The sequence below is a fragment of the Brachyhypopomus gauderio genome, chromosome 3 (assembly GCF_052324685.1).
Source record: "Brachyhypopomus gauderio isolate BG-103 chromosome 3, BGAUD_0.2, whole genome shotgun sequence".
Taxonomy (NCBI): Eukaryota; Metazoa; Chordata; class Actinopteri; order Gymnotiformes; family Hypopomidae; genus Brachyhypopomus; species Brachyhypopomus gauderio.
The window spans coordinates 26,877,958-26,897,350 of record NC_135213.1 but is presented as its reverse complement, the minus strand read 5'-3'; the positions used below and the strand labels follow the sequence as shown (position 1 = coordinate 26,897,350).

The 19,393-nt window shown below is 41.6% G+C and overlaps 1 protein-coding gene across 1 annotated transcript; it reads left to right on the top strand.

Annotated features, from left to right (window-relative positions):
* Positions 1-7,022: 7,022 nt before the first annotated feature.
* fgf5 (fibroblast growth factor 5) lies at positions 7,023-15,979 on the top strand. Its single transcript, XM_076998613.1, has 3 exons — positions 7,023-7,441; positions 8,713-8,816; positions 13,801-15,979. The coding sequence occupies exons 1-3, from the start codon at positions 7,225-7,227 to the stop codon at positions 14,182-14,184; spliced, it is 705 nt and encodes a 234-aa protein (XP_076854728.1). The 5' UTR covers positions 7,023-7,224; the 3' UTR covers positions 14,185-15,979.
* Positions 15,980-19,393: the final 3,414 nt, after the last annotated feature.

The following is a 19,393-nucleotide window of genomic DNA, read 5'->3' as shown; positions in this document are numbered from 1 at the left end:
GTCTGACGCTGTGTTAAAATAATACAGTGTCAGAACAATCCGTGTAAACGACAAAAAGCGCTTTAAGAGACCATAGCTTAAGTCTACATTTCACTAATCCTGCAAAACCCCGTTTTGTCACGCGCCTGCGTGATTGTTTTTCGTGTATAAGCCAGCTATGGATGATTTATGAATTGAATTTAACTGTTTTTATTACAAAACCGTGGAGAATTATATATGTATGAAATACATATGTACATGTGTTTGAATAAGGATTGGAATCTAATCGATATAGAAATAGAATATAAAATATTTATTATAAACAAGGCGTGTATTATTATTATTATTATTATTATTATTATTATTGTTATTATTATTAATAATAATAATAATAATAATAATAATAATAATAAAATGTACGCAACGTTAAATCTGATTCACTTATAAACTTTATTACATTCAAAATCATTGCAAATTAGATGCTATATTTTGCATCATTCTCTGTATTATTTTTACATTTTTATATAGTAGCAGCACCTAAAAACCTGCAGCGTCACCGTTTCAGTAGCTGTGCAGATGACACCTAGATTTTTCGATTCACTGAAATCTACAAAGCAATGACATAAACAGCGGTATTCCTGTTTAACTGTTGGACAAACCTTTCTCACTTGCAAAGTAACTACTATAAGGCTTCCAGATGTAGTCAGCCCTGTTTTATGAGCCTACTTGTGAAGGGAAATGAATACAAGTCATTCAGAAAATAATGGAACCCCAGAAATAGCGTTAAATTTAAATATATGTCACGAGACTTTCGCGTACGACAATAAAAGAGGTTATAACCCGAAGTGTAGAACACCCAACATAACCAGCTATAATTTACAGTGATGGTGTTACTACAGTAAGCCGTAGCAACTTCCATATGATTGTTTTCTTTGCGTTTTATTGTTTTATTACATTCATATGTCTTTTTCAAGAAGAAATGCAAATCATCGTTTAAGCCTATAATATTTGCACAGCCTACGCTGGCGGTGGTAGCGCGGGAGTTTAAGCTCAGCCACTCCGAAAATAGCTCAACAGTGTCACCAAGCGTTCATAGTGAGAACTTCTCGAACACCGCCCTTGCCCCTCATTGTTCAGCAGGTAAAATGGCTATGCAAGAGGCCCACTTTCACAAACACCAGAGCAAATGGTATAAATGATTCCATCATAAGACATTCCAGAGGCTTCAGTGAACAATTCAACAAAATCATAATGAAATAATGCAAATTAAATGTATATTTTTATCTTTTAAAACGTTTGAGAATTAATTGCTGATAGAAAGAATAAAGAAAAAGAGAGGAGAGTACAATAAATATGATTGGTGTCAAACGCAAAACTATTCTGTAGAGGATAGTGTCTAATACTCGGAGAATTAGCAGTGTCTGTGGTTGTCATTGGAGGCTGGGATTAAACACATACTGACCATGTTAGGATCACTTTATTTCTGTTCCGTCTGTGCCACTGAAAATATGAGGTCGGATAATGCTTAAAAGCTCCACAGCGCCCCCAGCAGGTGAGTCAAAGAATAGCATTCAAGAATACTCACCATGTGCATGTTGTGCGTTCAACACTGGAAGCAATAACAGTCAAAGTATAATTCCAGTTAATATGAATACAAGTGCTCTCCACAACAGCTCGATTCTGCATTGTATTTTTGCATCTGCATTGCACTGTATTTTGTGATGTGGGACACTGGGATGAATTCAGACGGGAGACACCGACGGTCTTTAGGAGCCGTGTTCACCTCTACTTCCTGGAGATATTTATTGCGCCCCCGTGCTTTGAGGCTGCGGTCATCCTCCCCTTCCTAAGCTCCGGTTACATTTGTCACCATATCACTCAGCACTCGCCAGTCAACGCTCCGGTCACCCTTGGACAACCTATCCGGCCCGGCTTCTCATAGTCGACGTGTGATTGTGTCCTGTGATGAACTTCACCTCACCCCGATCGTCCCATCTGTTCGTTTGCCTCCTATTCCCTGCGGTTCTGTAACCTCTTGGCAATGTGGCTCGCTCAAAAAACAGGTCGACAGGATCTTAGGAAACACACCGTGCTCGAACACTTTAACGTTCAAGCAAGGTATTAATAGATTATTCACACTAACAACGCTGTGACACACGAGATGACGACGAAGAGCATATGAGAGCCAAACGTGTGATTTACACCCTGATTTATGATCACCATAGGAAACTTCATTGAGAACTTCGTGATACAAAGTATATTTATGCGTTGCATACGATCTTCGATGTGGTTGTACCTTATAAAATGAGTAACACTTGCAGTGTATTACCTACTTTAGGTTACTAGGCTAACCTAGGCACCTAGGTTAACTGAAAAGTGCATAATTGTCTTTGATTACGGTTAAAGAGGTGGCACGTCGGGCTCTGATTTGATGACGTTATCTACGTTCAATAAGGGCTCGAATGGGACGTTATAATAAGCACTAAACAGTATACGTGGACTATTTTCATAAATATCACGTTCCGTCAGCCTCATTGTTGACAGGCCCAATTTTATTTAGCGTGTGGGTTAAAACAATCCTTCTGTCTTCTGTCTGCATGCCTATGTTCATGTCTGCCGCTCTCGTTTGGATCACCGCTTCTGGGCCTACCTGCCACAGGCCTACACATGCGTCGCTTTCAGACTCGGATTTAGCGTTACAGAAAAAGAACAATCAGGAAGGTGGTATGGTATTTGGGCTGCACCTGTTTCTTCACCTCTGGGTTACTGCTGTCCCATGAGCTGCGCATTAAATCTTTCAAGCTTAGAAAACCACATCAGATGTGTTCCACCTGCAAAATGTATCTTGCATATGCGTATTAACGGCTAAATAATACAATTATTTGAATATACTTCTTGCAGAATATTCTCACCCATGTGAACATCGACAGATTTTCTTGGATTTCCATATGAGATCATTGCCGTCCTTCTGAAAACATATACAGACTTACATAAAGTAAGCAACACTATGCCATGAAATTCGTTAAACAGCTACAGTATCCACTGTCGCTGCAGTGGATGAATTTGTCATTACAGTTAGGTTAACCAGGAAATCATGCATTCTAATTTTAGCTTATAGATCTATCGTTTGCAGGCATCTGCACTCAAAGCAAATACCTCCGGTTCGCATACCACATGAGGCCAGTTATACAAAACATGCCATCAGTTCAATCGCTAATAATGCACAGCTGTTGTGACCCTGCTGTGCTATTTAGTAAGCTGAAGTCGAACATAAATTGTATAAGCAGTCTGTACGGTGCAAACCGCTTGCAAGACGTACCCAATCTTCCACACGTCACTATTAATACAGACGCTCGTGAGTGGTCACGTTAGCTCTGTTGGCTCGTGCCAAGCTGACATGTTTGGATGTCATCGTTGGAAACAAGCTCACGCGCTCCGTTGCCAAGGCGAACACTACCGCTCTGGACAGGTTGCAAAATACCTCACGACGTGCCTCTGAGTTTGTCGTGCTGCTTTCGCTTTCTGGGTTATTCGCTGTTGTACAAATCTTTTATTTAAAGTACGGGGTTGCTGGAAGCTTTTCTTCACAGAGTGAAAATACGGGCCCTCGGACATCCCGTGTAAAACTATACTGGACTAATCCTTGGCCTCTGGCGAGGCACTTGACGGTCTGCTCTGATTACCACAGTTTTGAGCCAGTGGCATCAGGTTGGGATAAAACTTGATTTACGACATGCGGATATAGGAAATTCCCGAGTAATCTCGGAGGCCAAAAAGATGACCGTTTGTTTTTATTTTCTACAAGGCTGGAGTTGGTAACAAGAACTGGGAGAACATGCGAGATGCTTTTCTCTGTCCCAAGGTGAAGGCGATGGACCCACATCTTAGAGAGCTGTGACTCAACACTCACATATGATACTGATAAATGGCCTCCCCAGTACAAGGCAGTGACTCAGATGTGGGTAGTATGGTACCGAGAGACACGTGGACAGAACCGTTACCCGAACAATGCTTTAAAAGTTTTAGTTTCTGAGCTGAAATGGGAAGTCGCAGAAACAATTAACAGTGCAAGTGCTAGCCTATGTTTTGATCTAAAAACTAAAATATTTTTCGACAGCTTAACTTAACTTACATTTTGACTAAAACTATACATGGAAAAACTCGGCTAGGGTGAAAACTTTCTATCTGGACTACCAAATAGGCCTAATAGGCACTTTTAGGGCCCAGCAATCATTGTTGATTGGTAAAAATAAAAACACATGACAATTTGCAAGGGGGATCCTGAGATTTCAGCTGCCTAGGGGCCTCCACAGGGTTTATCCAGTCTGTGATCCTACAGGATCGTAACAACAACAGAAAGGAGCTGTGGTGCCAGTAATTTATTTTCGTGACAGATTTCAGTGTGTCAAACACGAGGTGTATTTACATAACCCCTTATCAGGACAGCTTAAGTCAAACCTTTAACTCATCATGATCATGTCACAATGTCAGTTTCCCCAAAGACTTTCTCAAAGTCATCTGTAACAAATGAACCTAGTAATGGCCTATTTAAGCATGCTGAGCTTGGAGTCCTTCCTCACTGCATCCTCACACGGCCCACTCTTCATCCATTAACAGTCCCTTAATGGACAAGGGACCTGTCTGTAACTGACACATACTGACATTTTTCTCTGCCACGCTGGCTTCACACTCAGGTAGGTAAGCCCTGGCATCTGTGTTATTCCACGTTCCCAGGTCAGGTTAACAGGCATGGCAGTCCTCCCGTCTGAGGGTCTTCGTCTGACGGGGGGCTCTGTCTGCACCAATCCAACAGGTGCTTCTTTGTTGTTTGTGATATTTGCCGGGTCCTCGTGAGAAGGAAGGCTACCATACAGTGGGCTGATGCTTTGGCCTATGCAAGTGTTTAGATCTTCTCAGCCGATTGAATACATATCTGAGCCTCAGACCGTTCGTGAAGCTCTGGAAGCTCTGCAATCAAATCCATCTCCTCATGTCTCTATGGGCTGTTCTATTAGGGTCTGCTTTTAACCCATCTGCGCAGTTAAAACACACACACACACACACACACGCACACACACACACACACACTAGTGATTACTAGGGGGCTGTGGATCACACGTGCCCAGAGCGGTGCCCTAGCCCGGCACCCGGGGAGCAGTTGGAGTTAGGTGCCTTGCTCAAGGGCACCTCATTCATGACCTCAGGTCTGGGAATCGAACCCACAGCCCTCCGATCACAAGAACAGTTCCCTACCACCAAGCCATGACTGCCCCATCTTAGCAATGCCTTAGTTGCAACTAAGACAGCAACTCCTCAAACCAGTAGTACAAGAAGAGGAGCATCCATCCTTGGGCAGATATGACAGTGCCCTTAATGTCACATCAGACATGATGTTGCACCCTTAATGTCGTAGCAGATGCCATCACGTGTGGTGACTCTTTCAAAGTCGTCTCCACTCATTTGCCCTGTTGCCTGAACAGATAACAGTCAGCCATGCCAAAGTAATACAAATGGTTTATCTGGGGATGGGGAGTTGCAGCAGTGGGCTTGGCGGATCATTGATGAATCAGTCAGGACCCTCAGTGTTTATACACATCTGGGGGATTACCTCACTCCAGTTACTGGAGGGTCCAACAGGAACGAATAGCTTTTACAATTTAGGGGTAAACAGTTCCACGTTGTTTACACTGAAGTCATCAATCGAGAGTTCTGCAACTAGTGAAACAAAGAAGCATAGTCTGCCCAGGCTCTGTCATTTATCCAGGACTCAAACTGGAATGTTCTCATGTCACATTCCTTTGAAAACGGTGGAGACTGCACTGATAACTTCAGCAGAAGATCATGCCCTGGTTGCTAAGCAGGGAACAACATGATGGAGACATAATATCACAAGTGCAGTCCAGCTGGTGCAAAAAAAGTTTGAACACTTTTTCAAAAAACCTTCCATCCAGTGAACCCCAATATCATGTCCAGGGTTCATTGTTCAACACTGACTATTGCTTAAATGCATCACTGAACAAATACACATTCAAATTTCAGTGAGAAATGTGTACATCACTAACATCTCATGTAATAAATATTTGAAAGTAATCAAGAAGTGTACTCGAGCAGTTTTTAAATCAATATTTGTGTACTTTTGTAGAATTTGTGTGATTGCAATACATAATGTACATAATCACAGTGATACATAAGTCTGTTCAATATACTATGTACTGTAATATGTACTACAGACAAAGATATATAGATATAAATATACAGGCACATATTATAATCAAGCAATAGTCATTCATACCAATATGGTTTAGACACTTCAAAAGAACTCAAGAAGAATTTCCTCTACGCCCGTTTCCACGGGCAATGAACAGTGGCTTCAGGCCTGCGCTGCACAGCAGGGTGTGGTGTGCAGACTTGTTTGAATTAAACTGTTTGAAAGGTCCTTTCAAATGTCCTTATGATATACTACAGTATTTGTAATTTTGCCTCTGTCATAATCATATGCCACTGTAGTTCCTTACTAGTACACACAAGTATTAAAATGTTAGCTAATATATATATATAGGCTATATATATATAAGAATCCAACAATTCTGAATATTTATAAATAATAATATTTTTAAATAAAATATGCAAGCAACTGATCTGTTTTAAAGTTTGCGTGCTAGGATAGCGATAGATAACGCTGTGAACTCTGGTGCGCGTGCACAAGGCTCCACTGGGGAATGCTAACAGTGAGGCGCCACCTGAGGAGCCGCGCGCTATTTCTATTTTAGACCCCTCAGAAGCAGCGGCACCCCTTTTAAACCTGAGTATGAAGTTCAATTTTAGAGAAAGAAAGCTCTAGCAACTGCGAAGTCTCTTTACTAGTTCAGTTCCGTGCCTTGTGGATCCCAAACCTCGTGCACTCGTGCGTAAAGAGACAAGAGTTGCGCCTTTCTCGTGCTCCAAGTAGAAGGTGCGCTAGTTTGTGGAGACGTTTCTTGTTTGGCGTTCAGCACGATCGGATAGTTGGTTGTACTGTTTCGTCTGAAATAAAATCCGGATGAGAGAGAGAGAGCGTCCTTCAGAACTCAGGCACGTATCAAGCAGTGAGATCATTTGTGATATAAATATCTCCGTGCCAGCAGACGCGCCGCGGCTCCTGCAGCCCAAGGGTAATGCCCACCAGTGCTCCGAGCGCACGAGCGCAGGAGCAACCGCACGATGTTAGGACTGGCCTAGCCGACGAAGAATGTGCTTTTGGGAAGAATGAACGTGCCTCTCTTAGTTGTACTCTTTGTTCAGCTGATTTGCATCACAGCCCTCACGGAAGCCGTACACGGTTCCTTGGAGGACCAAGGTGTCGGGGAAGAGAGCGTGTCGGGGCGCAGGACTGGAAGACTGTACTGTAGGGTCGGTATTGGTTTCCACCTTCAGATTCACCCCAACGGAAGAGTTAATGGGAGCCACGAGCCTAATCATTTAAGTAAGTCATGGGTTCTGGTCATACGGTCATTTGTAGACACTTGAAAAGCTCAGGTGTAATTATGACAACACGGTAAGATCTGTTCAATTCCTTTAGAAAAAAATTCTATAGGTAAGTTTGGATATCTGTTACTGTTACTGACATAATAACGTGTGCTATGTTATACTGCTATTACGTTTCGCCACAGTTAAGCTTTAGAAAAGCATGTTTACGCAGAAGTTAATTAGATATTTTTGAGGGTTTATCTTATCTTAAGAAAACGTTTGTATTGAATGTGTAATCTTAATTAACCAACAGCGCTTCTAACGCTTCTGCTTTGCGCCCGTGGCACGTTTTCAAGCATTTCTTAGTAAGCCGAGATGTTAATTCTGCTACTGCTCCTGACTGAAATGACTTGTTTGCTGTTTATTGGGAGTTATTGGTTGCGAGCAGGTGCAAGGGCTCAGATGAGAATTTCATTTGGTCGAGAACCAGAATTACTACCATCAGTAACATGCCATGCCCTAAATTGTTGTTAATGGTTCTATGGTTGAGACACATACCATAGTATTAAGTCCATTCAGAGGGCACAGTGTGTAATGGGTCAGATGAAAACAGGTCACTGAGAATAAAAGTCTTAAATCATACAAAATAGCTGGAAACAAGCATCTACCTGGTACAGGTTACTTTTTAGTAAATTTAGTAAATAGCTACAAGGACCTTCTCATAAAGCTTGACTTACAACAGATTTGTGCAGATCTCACAGAACCCAGAGTGGAATTTATTACTTTCATAAAAACCTAATAACAATGAGTCTGAAGTTTGAAAACTTTATCTTCGTAACATGAAGTAATATGTTTACGTTTCTTACATTTTTGTTGTTCTCACATTTTGTTGCCATCCAGAGTTTTGTCAAGTCTCATCTGTCCTTTTCATCACTGGTCAGTTTCTGACCACAGTGGTGGCTTGTCATGCACGCCACTGTTTGCTGGAGTTTTTACATGTGTTAGTGTCACTGCTGGGTCCAGAGCTCTCTGACACCCTATACATGGCCAACAGCAACTTACCACTGATGAAAGACCTGTGGATGGCTAACACAAACAGTGTATGGAATCAGATGAACTTTAGGTATTAACTGCAAATAAATAAATGTGTCTAAAAATGTACGTGCTGCATATTACATTACAGGGCGATCTGCTGCATTTCCAAAGGTTCAGGAAAGATCAGCTTTACTTTCCGTGTTCCCTTTTAAAAGCCAGTCACCCTAACGTGCAATTTGCGTCTGTCCGTAGGTCTCCTGGAACTTTTTGCTGTGTCTCAAGGGGTCATAGGAATCCGTGGGGTTTTCAGCAACCGGTTCCTAGCCATGAACAAGAGGGGATGGCTTCACGCTACTGTAAGTCAAACTCAAAGCATCCTGGGAGCTCATGAGGTCACAGATATAGAACTGAGCTCTTGAGCTGACGAGTTTTTGCCAGGAGCTACCTCAGGGAACAGGTGGCACTGTAAAAGCTCGCGTGCAGTCGAGCCCCATCCGGCTCGAATGTTTGCCAGCCTCTGCGAAATTCACCTTGTTCGTGAATGACCACGCTGGCGATGGCCCCCGGGGCGGCCGTCGGGGCGTGCCGGCTTTGCCGACCGGAACCTGTGGCAATCTGCGCCTAACCGATGGAATTTGGAGCTTATTAGCATGTGTTAATGGGGAAGGCAGATTAGACAGTAGACTGGGGTATCTGATAATATCTCAAGGGTTGTGGGTGACAACATCAACATGGCTGACAAACAGAGCAGGTGCAGAAGCCGAGAATGTAAGCCGGCGTCCGCATTACAGAGCATGTGGCAAGTGGTGGCACCCCAGAGATCTGAGAGGGCATAAAAGCTTTAACTAACTGACAGGGAGTCACTTTTGACACTTGGGAGTTATACAAACAAACCAAGGCCTACTTACAGTATAGGGTGACACTGAACGACCGATGTCAATAAACACTTTTTGTCATTCTTCTCGTTACTAAGAGTTCAGGCCCCATTACGTTTTTTCAGCGTATCACATAAGACATTCATATGCAGAGGCTATCAGAGAGGTGACTGGGTCATTATGAGTCTTTGTAAAGCAGTGTGACGTAAACCTTTACACTTTCCTTCCTCTGTAAAAGTGTCATCTTTAGAATGGAGCTGCAGGAGATAATTCCTGCTCTTCTTTTTGTATCAGATGCCTCTATTTTTGTCTTCAGAGTGTTACTTATGTGGCATGAAACAGTGGCAGAGCAGTAAGGACCTTGCAGTTCTCTGCACATTTGTGTTTGGAGTATAAATGCATTTACACCTTGCTTTATTTGCTACACACCCTCATGTCACATGACTTGCAAGAGACATTTCCTTGCAAGAGAGACTTGATGGCCATCTTCTTGTCTGTGAATGTGCCCACATACACCTCCATGTTCAAATTACAACTGGAATTCTAATTATTTAACCTGTGGGTCCCTCTCCTCTCAGTGAATAGATGCAATATTATAGCGGGCTGCGTCATATGAACAGGTCATAATAACTATTCCATTTGAAATACACTAAAGCAGTCTGATCTTGTCACAGTGATTTTTAGTTAAGAAAGAATTGTCGTCTCTTTGTTTTAACTCCTGCAGAGCTCGATTCTGCCGTGTTGCACATGAGACGAACTTGTTTACGGGACGGTGAGTATTTACAAAAGTTGGGAGACAGACAGAGATAGTGGGTCACACGGGAGGTGCCACACGGGAGGTGTCAAGGGTGAGGTCAAAGGGCGGAGGGCTGGGGTGGTGAGGAGGTCGCTGCACATAAATCTGAAGACGAGCTCTAAAGTGCTCCAGACATCATCAGCAATTAGAGCAGCTGCAGAATCTCCATCAGTGTTGAATTAGGCATCATTTTCTCCAGTTCAGATGCAGTTGTGCACGCTTATTTAACGGTCCCGTCATCTTGGGTCTTAAACCCCGAAATGTGGCGCTCTGCAAACACACCCGGCCAGCGGGGTATCAGATGACTCAGTGTCTGACGCTGCCACACTCTCCGTCATCTTTAATATTTACATGTTTTCTCAAGGGGGATTTATTGGGGAGATAATGGTGGGGAAGAGAGATGTGTGCCTGCGCAGACGTAATCTTATTGAAGGTTAAAGGGTCACCTGGATTTATGGAACAAACACGAAGACAGGGATAGTCAGAGCGGGAGAGGGAAAAGCACGTTACCTCCATCCCAAAGAGCACAAACCCATCGCCAACGGCCCGCTGACGTGTTCACTTAATTCTGACACTTTCAGATACTGGGTAGCGGAGAAGGAGTAAATCTCACTTTTAAATATGGTGGAACTCAGCACACCAGTCATGGTTGTGATTCATTAAGGGAGTGCACTTTTAAAGTATTCACCAGCAAGAACCAAAAACAAGATTGGAAGCATGCAGATTAAAACAGTGGCGCTACAGACCTTGGCAGGTCAAGCTGTGATTGGCATGTTTACAAAATATTGTAATGGCATCATTTTCTGCTAAGCTGCATTTATCAGTAAACCAGAACAAGTTTTATTATTTCAGTAATTGGGGTAACTCAACACTCCATACCAGCGAGCAACTATCCTTGGGCACACAATAAATTTTCCCACCAGCTGTATTTTTAGAGATCTCCTATGTATATGCACATGCCTACTGTACGACACTGTAAGATTAAGTATATACATCTGTGATTTTAGGAATCCAGCTGTTTTATGGATTTACCATCACTCACCTTTGGTCTGGACAAGTTATAAGAACACGTATTTATTTATTTGCTTGTTTAATTATTTTATAATGCATACAGTTATCAATCATTATAAACATCTGTGTGCAATATGCAGGTCTACTATGATATGCACACTGAAGTGCATTAATATATATTGAGTGCAATGTCCAAGGGAGCAGTTCATTATGTTCATGACACTTGACATTCCAGCCACTACAATATATAGTGCAAAGTGTTCATTTGATACTGGAGGGCAAACTGCGTGGTATGTAGAGCTCAGCATGATGGACCTGAAGTAGAATACAGATTTGTGAGAGCCTGAGGAATAGCAACACTACATTTATTATGGACAGTCACAGTGAACAAGTACATTTTCTTAAGGTAAAGGCCTCCTCTTACAAACAAGTGCCTCTTACTCTACACATTCACTGGTATGTCTGCAGTGTGTGGTGTGGTGTACACTGCTGTGTGTGTGTACTGTGCGGTGTGCTCACCCACTGTGTGTGTGTGTAGTGTACGGTGTCGTATACACTCTGGGAATTCGGAGTGTATAAGTCGAGAGGTGAAACACATGATATTTCAACGACGTCTGCAGCAGGTTGAATTCTCCAACTTTGGGCTGATGCTGTTTCATGGTGTTTCGGTGTGACAGTGACGGTGGAAAAACAGTGGGGGGGAAAAGAAAGGCACATCTAGCTGAACGCAGCCAGACCAGAAAGTATGGAACACCGTACTCTTAGGAAAACAGACAAGGAACTCATGACTTCTGGGACCTTATAAGGGATCCCTCTCACCCCGAGGTTGTCAGTTCCAGTTGTGGGGATCTCATGAACCTCAACAGCCCTGGCTCTACTCATGAAGGGCTATATAATTATCTTATGAGCAGAATCAGCTGTTAGAGCTCTCAAGGGAGGAAAGGACTTATGATAAGTAAGCACAGGGAGTTCATACAAAAGAGAAGCTTCTCAGGCAGAGGGCAATTAGTAGCTAATGTCCATATTTGAAGAATTAAGCACAGGGCATTTGCACATAGAGCAAAGAACTCTTTGGATCGATCTCATCAGCATCAAAACCATCGATCATTATAACCTCGTGTGCATTATTTGTGAAATCTGTCACTTCCGCTAATTATTTTCTCACAATAAAACATTAATTGATTTTGGACCTCCTGTGAAGAAATATTCACAAACACAAGGCTCAGAAAGACAGCCAAAAAAAAGATAAACAATTAATCAACAAAACTAAACAAACAAACAAAAATCAGACAGCGGGAGCATCTGTCATGCTTTGCTCCGCCTCGTGTGGATAAAGTTATTTAATAGGCTTGCACCGAGGACACTCGGCAACTGTCATTCACCGACGGCTTTTGCTAGGAAAGTTGGTCTGAGCCGTGCCGCAGACAAAAGCGAGACCTGCAATTATTCGGCGAGCCCTCAGTGCGCCTTTCCGCCGGCGCCGTCGCGGCCGTCTCTCCGCTAAAGGAGTCGGTCCGTGGCAGCTGCGCGCGTGGTGTCTGCCTCCGCGCGCGTGGCAATTACGGCCCGTTCTGCCCCGCGTGCGCCTGCTTTGATGTGGTGCCGTGGCCTCTTCGGTTTCTATTTCTGAGAAGCTGAAACAGGACACGAAGTTTATGATTAGGTCGTCAGCATAATAAATTAAGACATCACTGTCAGTTTATTATTACTGGGTGTTGCAGGACGTAGTACTTCAACCCGTTTAATGTGTAGGATGAACATTTGCACCAGTAGATAGATGAACTTACATGTAATGACTTGTTCTGTACATGTAGGCCTAATGTATAAAATTCTTAAAGCTGTTTAAAGGTGATTTTAATAAGTTTTAGTATTAGGTTTAGACAGTAGCACAATATTCTTGATAGATTGGGTGGAGACCCTTTAAAAAAATATTTTAGCATTTATAAAAATTATAATCCCTTCTTGGGGGGGGGCACCTCAGCTTCAGCTTCAGCCTCCACCCCCATTAAAGTGCGCCCTGCAGGGCTCTCCCCTCACCAGTGGGCCTAAGACATTATATTAATGGCTACTAAAAATAAACACATTTGCACAGTACTGAGACAGTACACAGTGCAGTAAAAGATGCATGAACATGTTCAGAAAAGTGTCATATTTGAATATTCCATTGCACATTATATTAGTCTTTATCAGCAGCTGTGTGATTTAAATCAACTGATTTTTTGTGGTTTTTTTTCTAAGTACAGCAAATGTGTACAATTCTTGAATTATGATAATTGACAAATACAAATACATTTTTACAAATTAAAAATGGTTGGGGTAGCTTATTACGTTAAGGATAAAAGCCATTAGTTAATTAAAGAACTACAGGGGCGGAAAACAGCAGAGGTAACCTTACGCTACGAAATCAGCATCACCATCACAGCTGTGCTCCAGCTGAGGCACACACAACCATCATCTGCAAGTGCGTTCTCCTTCTATTCATGTGTTCATTACCGTCTTCCTTGCCAAGGTTCAAACCTCTGTGCCCTCTGAATCAGCTCCAGCTTCTCTTGGGCCTTTAAACATACATATTAGTTCAGCCAAACAAATGTTCATGTCAGCCCTGCACTGATTGCACTGATCTGTTGGTCTGAAATTGATCTGTGTGCTGTTTTACAGGAGACGTTCACAGATGACTGCAAGTTCAGGGAGCGGTTTCAGGAGAACAGCTACAACACTTATGCCTCGGTGGCCCACAAGAGCCGTTGGACCGGCAGAGAGTGGTTGGTGGCACTGAACAAGAGGGGCAAGGCGAAGATGGGCTCCAACAGAAGAGTGAAGGCCCAGCATGTGTCCACGCACTTTCTGCCCAGGATGAACGTGCAGGAGAAATTGGAACAGAGCTTTACGATAACAGCCAAAGAGCAGGAGAGAGCTCCCGCAGCACCGGTCCCGCAAAAGCCCCCTGTCCCGCAAAAGCCCCCTGTCCCCAAAGTCCCCGTCGGTACTAGGCAGAAAGGGCCTCGCACCGTCAACTACTGGCCCAAATTTAGATTCGGATAACACCTAAAGCGTCTCACACTTGGACAAAGCTTGAAAATGAGACAAACACTGATGACTTTGAAAGGTGTGTTTATAAGGGATTTTATTTTATCTGATGAAGAAGCATTCCAGCCACCAGGCTTATCAGTAAAAATGGCCTCAAAATCATCAGGAATTTCAAAGCTCAAAATTAACCTGTTGCTATAGAGTCATAAACCTATTCACTGAATCCTCTACATACTGTTAATGTATGTGAACATAGTTCAACATAAAGATTTTTCTATCCTTGATTTTTTTCAAAATCCACATTTTATACTATATATCAATCTATTTATACAATACACAATATTTATGTTCGTATGTACAAATGTCTATGTGCAAATGTCTTGAAAATCTCCAAATCTTGAAAAGTTATTGTATGTGAAGAGAATTTGCTAAATATATTTTTCAAATATGCACATAGATATACTATTATATATATACTATATAGATATACTAGCTATATTGGGAAGTTAAACTACAACACACAGACTGTGTCTTATTCTGGGACATCTTCATGCCTAAAGCAAATATAAAGTGCTATTTTCAGGTTGCTGAACTACACAAACTACACAAAATGAACTAATTTCCTCTATTACTGCTTGTATTAAGCAATCTTTCATTTCAATGCATAATATATCTTATAAAATCTGAAAATATAAATGCCACTGTTCAAAACTTGACATAAAATGGATGTCTTGGGAGCACAGCCTTTAGTCAAAATAACTGTAATCAAGCTCTTCTTAAAGTTTGAAGCCCTTCTCTGTAGGCAGATTGGCCTACTCCACTGGACAGTGTTCTGGAGATTATAAATTCTCCAGATTATACAGATAATCCAGATTCTGTCATTTTAAGGTTAATGTTGCCTTTTCACACTTCTCCGCATGTTCAATTGTGCTACATATTTGATCACTGCAGTGTGCTTATGCAGGAATGTGTGTAGTCACCATCATGCTAAAAGACCTGCCAGTTTTGATGAACACTCAGGTTTCTGAAACGGATGCTTAATTAACTTGAATTTCCTGTGTTTTATATCCAAGCCCAAGACATCTTTCAGATTTGAATGTAAGGACTGTGTTATTTTACTCTGAAGTTTATGTTTTGCTTTTTGAAATAATCTCAGGATTTTATTATGTTCAGGTGTGTTTTGGCAAACAGTCCTCGCTTTCTTATGCCTCTGAGACGGCTAGTACCCCTGGGTCTCCTGTAACCCCCTGGGTCTCCTTCAGATTTTCTGCATTCAGATTTTGTTACCCTATACACCACAGAAAAACTAACCACTTCATTAGACACACCTACCTTGTACACACACTGATCGGTCACTAAGTTAACCTATATCTTATGACAGTGTTTTATAAGTGTGCAATTATAGCTCAACTGCAGTGTTACTGTTTATACTGTACATTGGTGGTCAGTGTCTGATAGCAGGACCATTTCTGGACAAATGATTTCACATGAATGGCATGGGTGTTGAGTGGGTATACATTTATTCAGGTACTGCCATTTTATTGGGCTTTTTAATGTGTCCGCATAGCTGCTGAGTCAAGAGTGGTCTGGCATTCCAAAAATATCCAGCCAACAGAGGCCTGACCATAGAAACTGATCAATGTCTAAAGGGTCCGCTAACACATAGATTTAGTTTTTTTATTTCATATAAGGGATACAGCGCCCGACTGGTCTTCAGAAAACACTTTTTTGGAATATAATATTTTGCAATATGAAAAGCTGGAGGATTCAAGTAGTTTTGGCATGATTGTACATGATTGTAGAGTCTGACATTGCATTCTGAGCATTAAAAACCACCACTGAAGCCACCACCCATCGCTAACGCTGAGCATTCAACTGTGAGACAGCCTTCCTCATGGATAAACATGTCTTGCAACAAACACTGTGTCTTGTTTTGAGTGGGTAATAAGTTATTGGTGTATCAAATTACCTTCTCATGCCCCCTAAAACACTATAGAACTGTTTCTCTAACCCTGCGTAGTTGTAAAGGTCTAACGAACTATAGAACTATATCTGGTTCTGACTAAAGTTCAGTATTCCTAATAGAAGGATATCTTCTTACTACATTAGATTACAACTTTAGATGGTCTATTAAAAGGGGATAGGTACAATACACACACACACACACACACACACACACACACACACACACACACACATATATATATATATATATATATATATATATATATATATATATATATATATATATATATATATATATATATATATATATAACTCCTGCCTTTTACTATTCTAGTTGCAGTGTCATTAAAGTAGCTCTGTCCACGTTAAATGGATTCATAGCTCCAGTGTGAACATGTGATCCATCTGTGTAAATCTAGCTGTAATCATATCCTTTCCTTATAGGAAACAAATGACAAATGAGATCTGGGATGAAGAGAAGTAAGTGGCTGTGAGTCATGAGGGTTACTGCATGTTCCATAGAATGAGAGTCAGCATTTGTCATTATGGGTGGAAACAGGCTTTGTTAATTAAAACAAAACCTTTGCTGTAGCAGATTCAAAACATCGTAAAAAAGCAAAAGTGGCTAACATTCCCAAAAGGAATCTCCATCACCATTTTTGTCCCAACAAATGTAGGATGAAGAATATGTAATTGTCATGCAATAATTAATTGGATTTATATAGTGTATTTCAAGCATGTATCACTGTAATACACAGAATACAGAGACAACAAAACATGAAAGAGCAATACAAGTGACATGTGATGGACACAGAGACATAGAGGAAGTCTGAAGCAGGCTGCAAGCAATGGCAAAGAGATGGAATATAAGAGTAGAATGATAAATGGAGAGAAGCTGACTAAATCTGACAAGTTGAGGGGAACAAATCTAGAAAATGAACCAGTGAGACGACTATGATGGTGAGATGTAGGAGCCAGTATATCGTTTGTGTCCAATCTGAGAGCATGCGTGAGTTTATGGGTGAGATGAAGATCAGAGAGATGAGAGGAGGCGAGTTCATTGAGCTTTGTGCTTGTGCCACAGGAGTTTGGAGAGTATGAGGTCTTTTATAGGAAAACAGTAAACATTTTGTAGGCTGGGTGTAATGTAATGACATCAGCAGTTATGAGTGAGATGATGAGCAGCAGAGATCTCAACCCTATAAAAACCACCTGCCAGCAACGAGCTTCAGAAGTCTGCCTGGCCAGAGATGAAGGCATGCAGAAGGGATTCTGCAGAAGACCAAGATATTTATTTCACTTGTATTATTTTCAAAAAATGTTTTTTACAACAGAAATAGCATTCTGCTGTGGCATTGATGAAGGATGATATATCATAACCCCCATATTTCTCCAGTGGCACACAGGCTCCTAACAGTTTATGTTATGATAATACAATCAATATTACTGCAGAACTTGGGTCAGAATTTATTTGACAATATGTAAAATGGAAGGTGACACATTCACTTATTTACAGGAAGGTCAAGAGAAATGAGCACAAAAGCAGCTGCATTTTAGATGTCCTGCTATAAAATGGCAGTAAACGCTGTTATATACCTGGAAATAATGTATAGAACTATAGAACTATATGTGGTTCTGACTAAAGTTCAGTATTCCTAATAGAAGGATATCTTCTTACTACATTAGATTACAACTTTAGATGGTCTATTAAAAGGGGATAGGTACAATACACACACACACACACACACACACACACACACACACACACACACACACACATATATATATATATATATATATATATATATATATATATATATATATATATATATATATATAACTCCTGCCTTTTACTATTCTAGTTGCAGTGTCATTAAAGTAGCTGTCCACGTTAAATGGATTCATAGCTCCAGTGTGAACATGTGATCCATCTGTGTAAATCTAGCTGTAATCATATCCTTTCCTTATAGGAAACAAATGACAAATGAGATCTGGGATGAAGAGAAGTAAGTGGCTGTGAGTCATGAGGGTTACTCTCTAATATAGATCCATCTATATTAACTATATAATGTATAGTTAACCCTGTGTAAAATTAAGAGAATGATTATAAAGGAAAAATCTCTGCTAATAACACAACTATGTCTTTACATCTTGCAATCTCCAAAAAGAAAATGGTGCACTACATACAGTGCAAATGGACAATAAACTCAACAAATGCAGACAATGAACTGTACCCAATACTATACAATAAACGATACAGATCAATGCATATCACTATACAATAAACCATGAAGCACAGTGGGCAGGACAGTATGCACTGCCTAATGGGCTGGGTGGGTTACTGTTTTAAATGTAGTGTTCAGTATGCATTGCCATGGATCTCCATGGAATGGGTTACCATGGTCGAGCAGCTGCATCCAAGCCACACATCACCAAGTACAATGCAAAACGTCGGATGCAGTGGTGTAAAGCACACCACCACTGGACTCTAGAGCAGCGGAGACGTGTTCTCCGGAGTAGCGAATCGTCTTCTCCATCTGGCAATCTGATGGGTCTGGGTTTTGCAGTTGCCAGGTGAACGGTACTTGTCTGACTGCATAGTGCCAAGTGTAAATTTTGGTGGAGGGGGGATTATGGTGTGGAGTTGTTTTTCAGGATCTGGGCTTGGCCCCATATTCCAGTGAAAGGAACTCTGAATGCTTCAGCATACCAAGACATTTTAGACAATTCCATGCTCCCAACTTTGTGGGAACAGTTTGGCGCTGGCCCCTTCCTCTTCCAACATGACTGTGCACCAGTGCACAAAGCAAGGTCCATAAAGACATGGATCGCAGTCTAGTGTGGATGAATTTGACTGGCCTGCACAGAGTTCTGACCTAAACCCCAAAGACAACACCTTTGGGATGAATTAGAGAGGAGACTGAGAGCCAAGCCTTCTAGTCCAACATCAGCATGTGACCTCACAAATGCACTTCTGGAAGCTGTTCTAGCTGCAAAGGGTAGACCAACGTTATATTGAACCCCATGGATTAGGAATGGGATGTCACTTAAGCTCATTTGAGAGTCAAGCAAGGTGAGCAGATACTCTTGGCTGTCAGGCCTGCCTCCCTCCTGTCGGTCATGTCTTCCGTTTGTCTTTTATTTTGAAATTCCTCATTGTGTCTGACTTCACTCCCCTGCCTTGTTTTCTGCCCCTCGTTATTGCTTTCTGCTGTGTCTTGTTGAGTCCCTTGGTTGGTTAGTGTATTTAAGTCTTGTG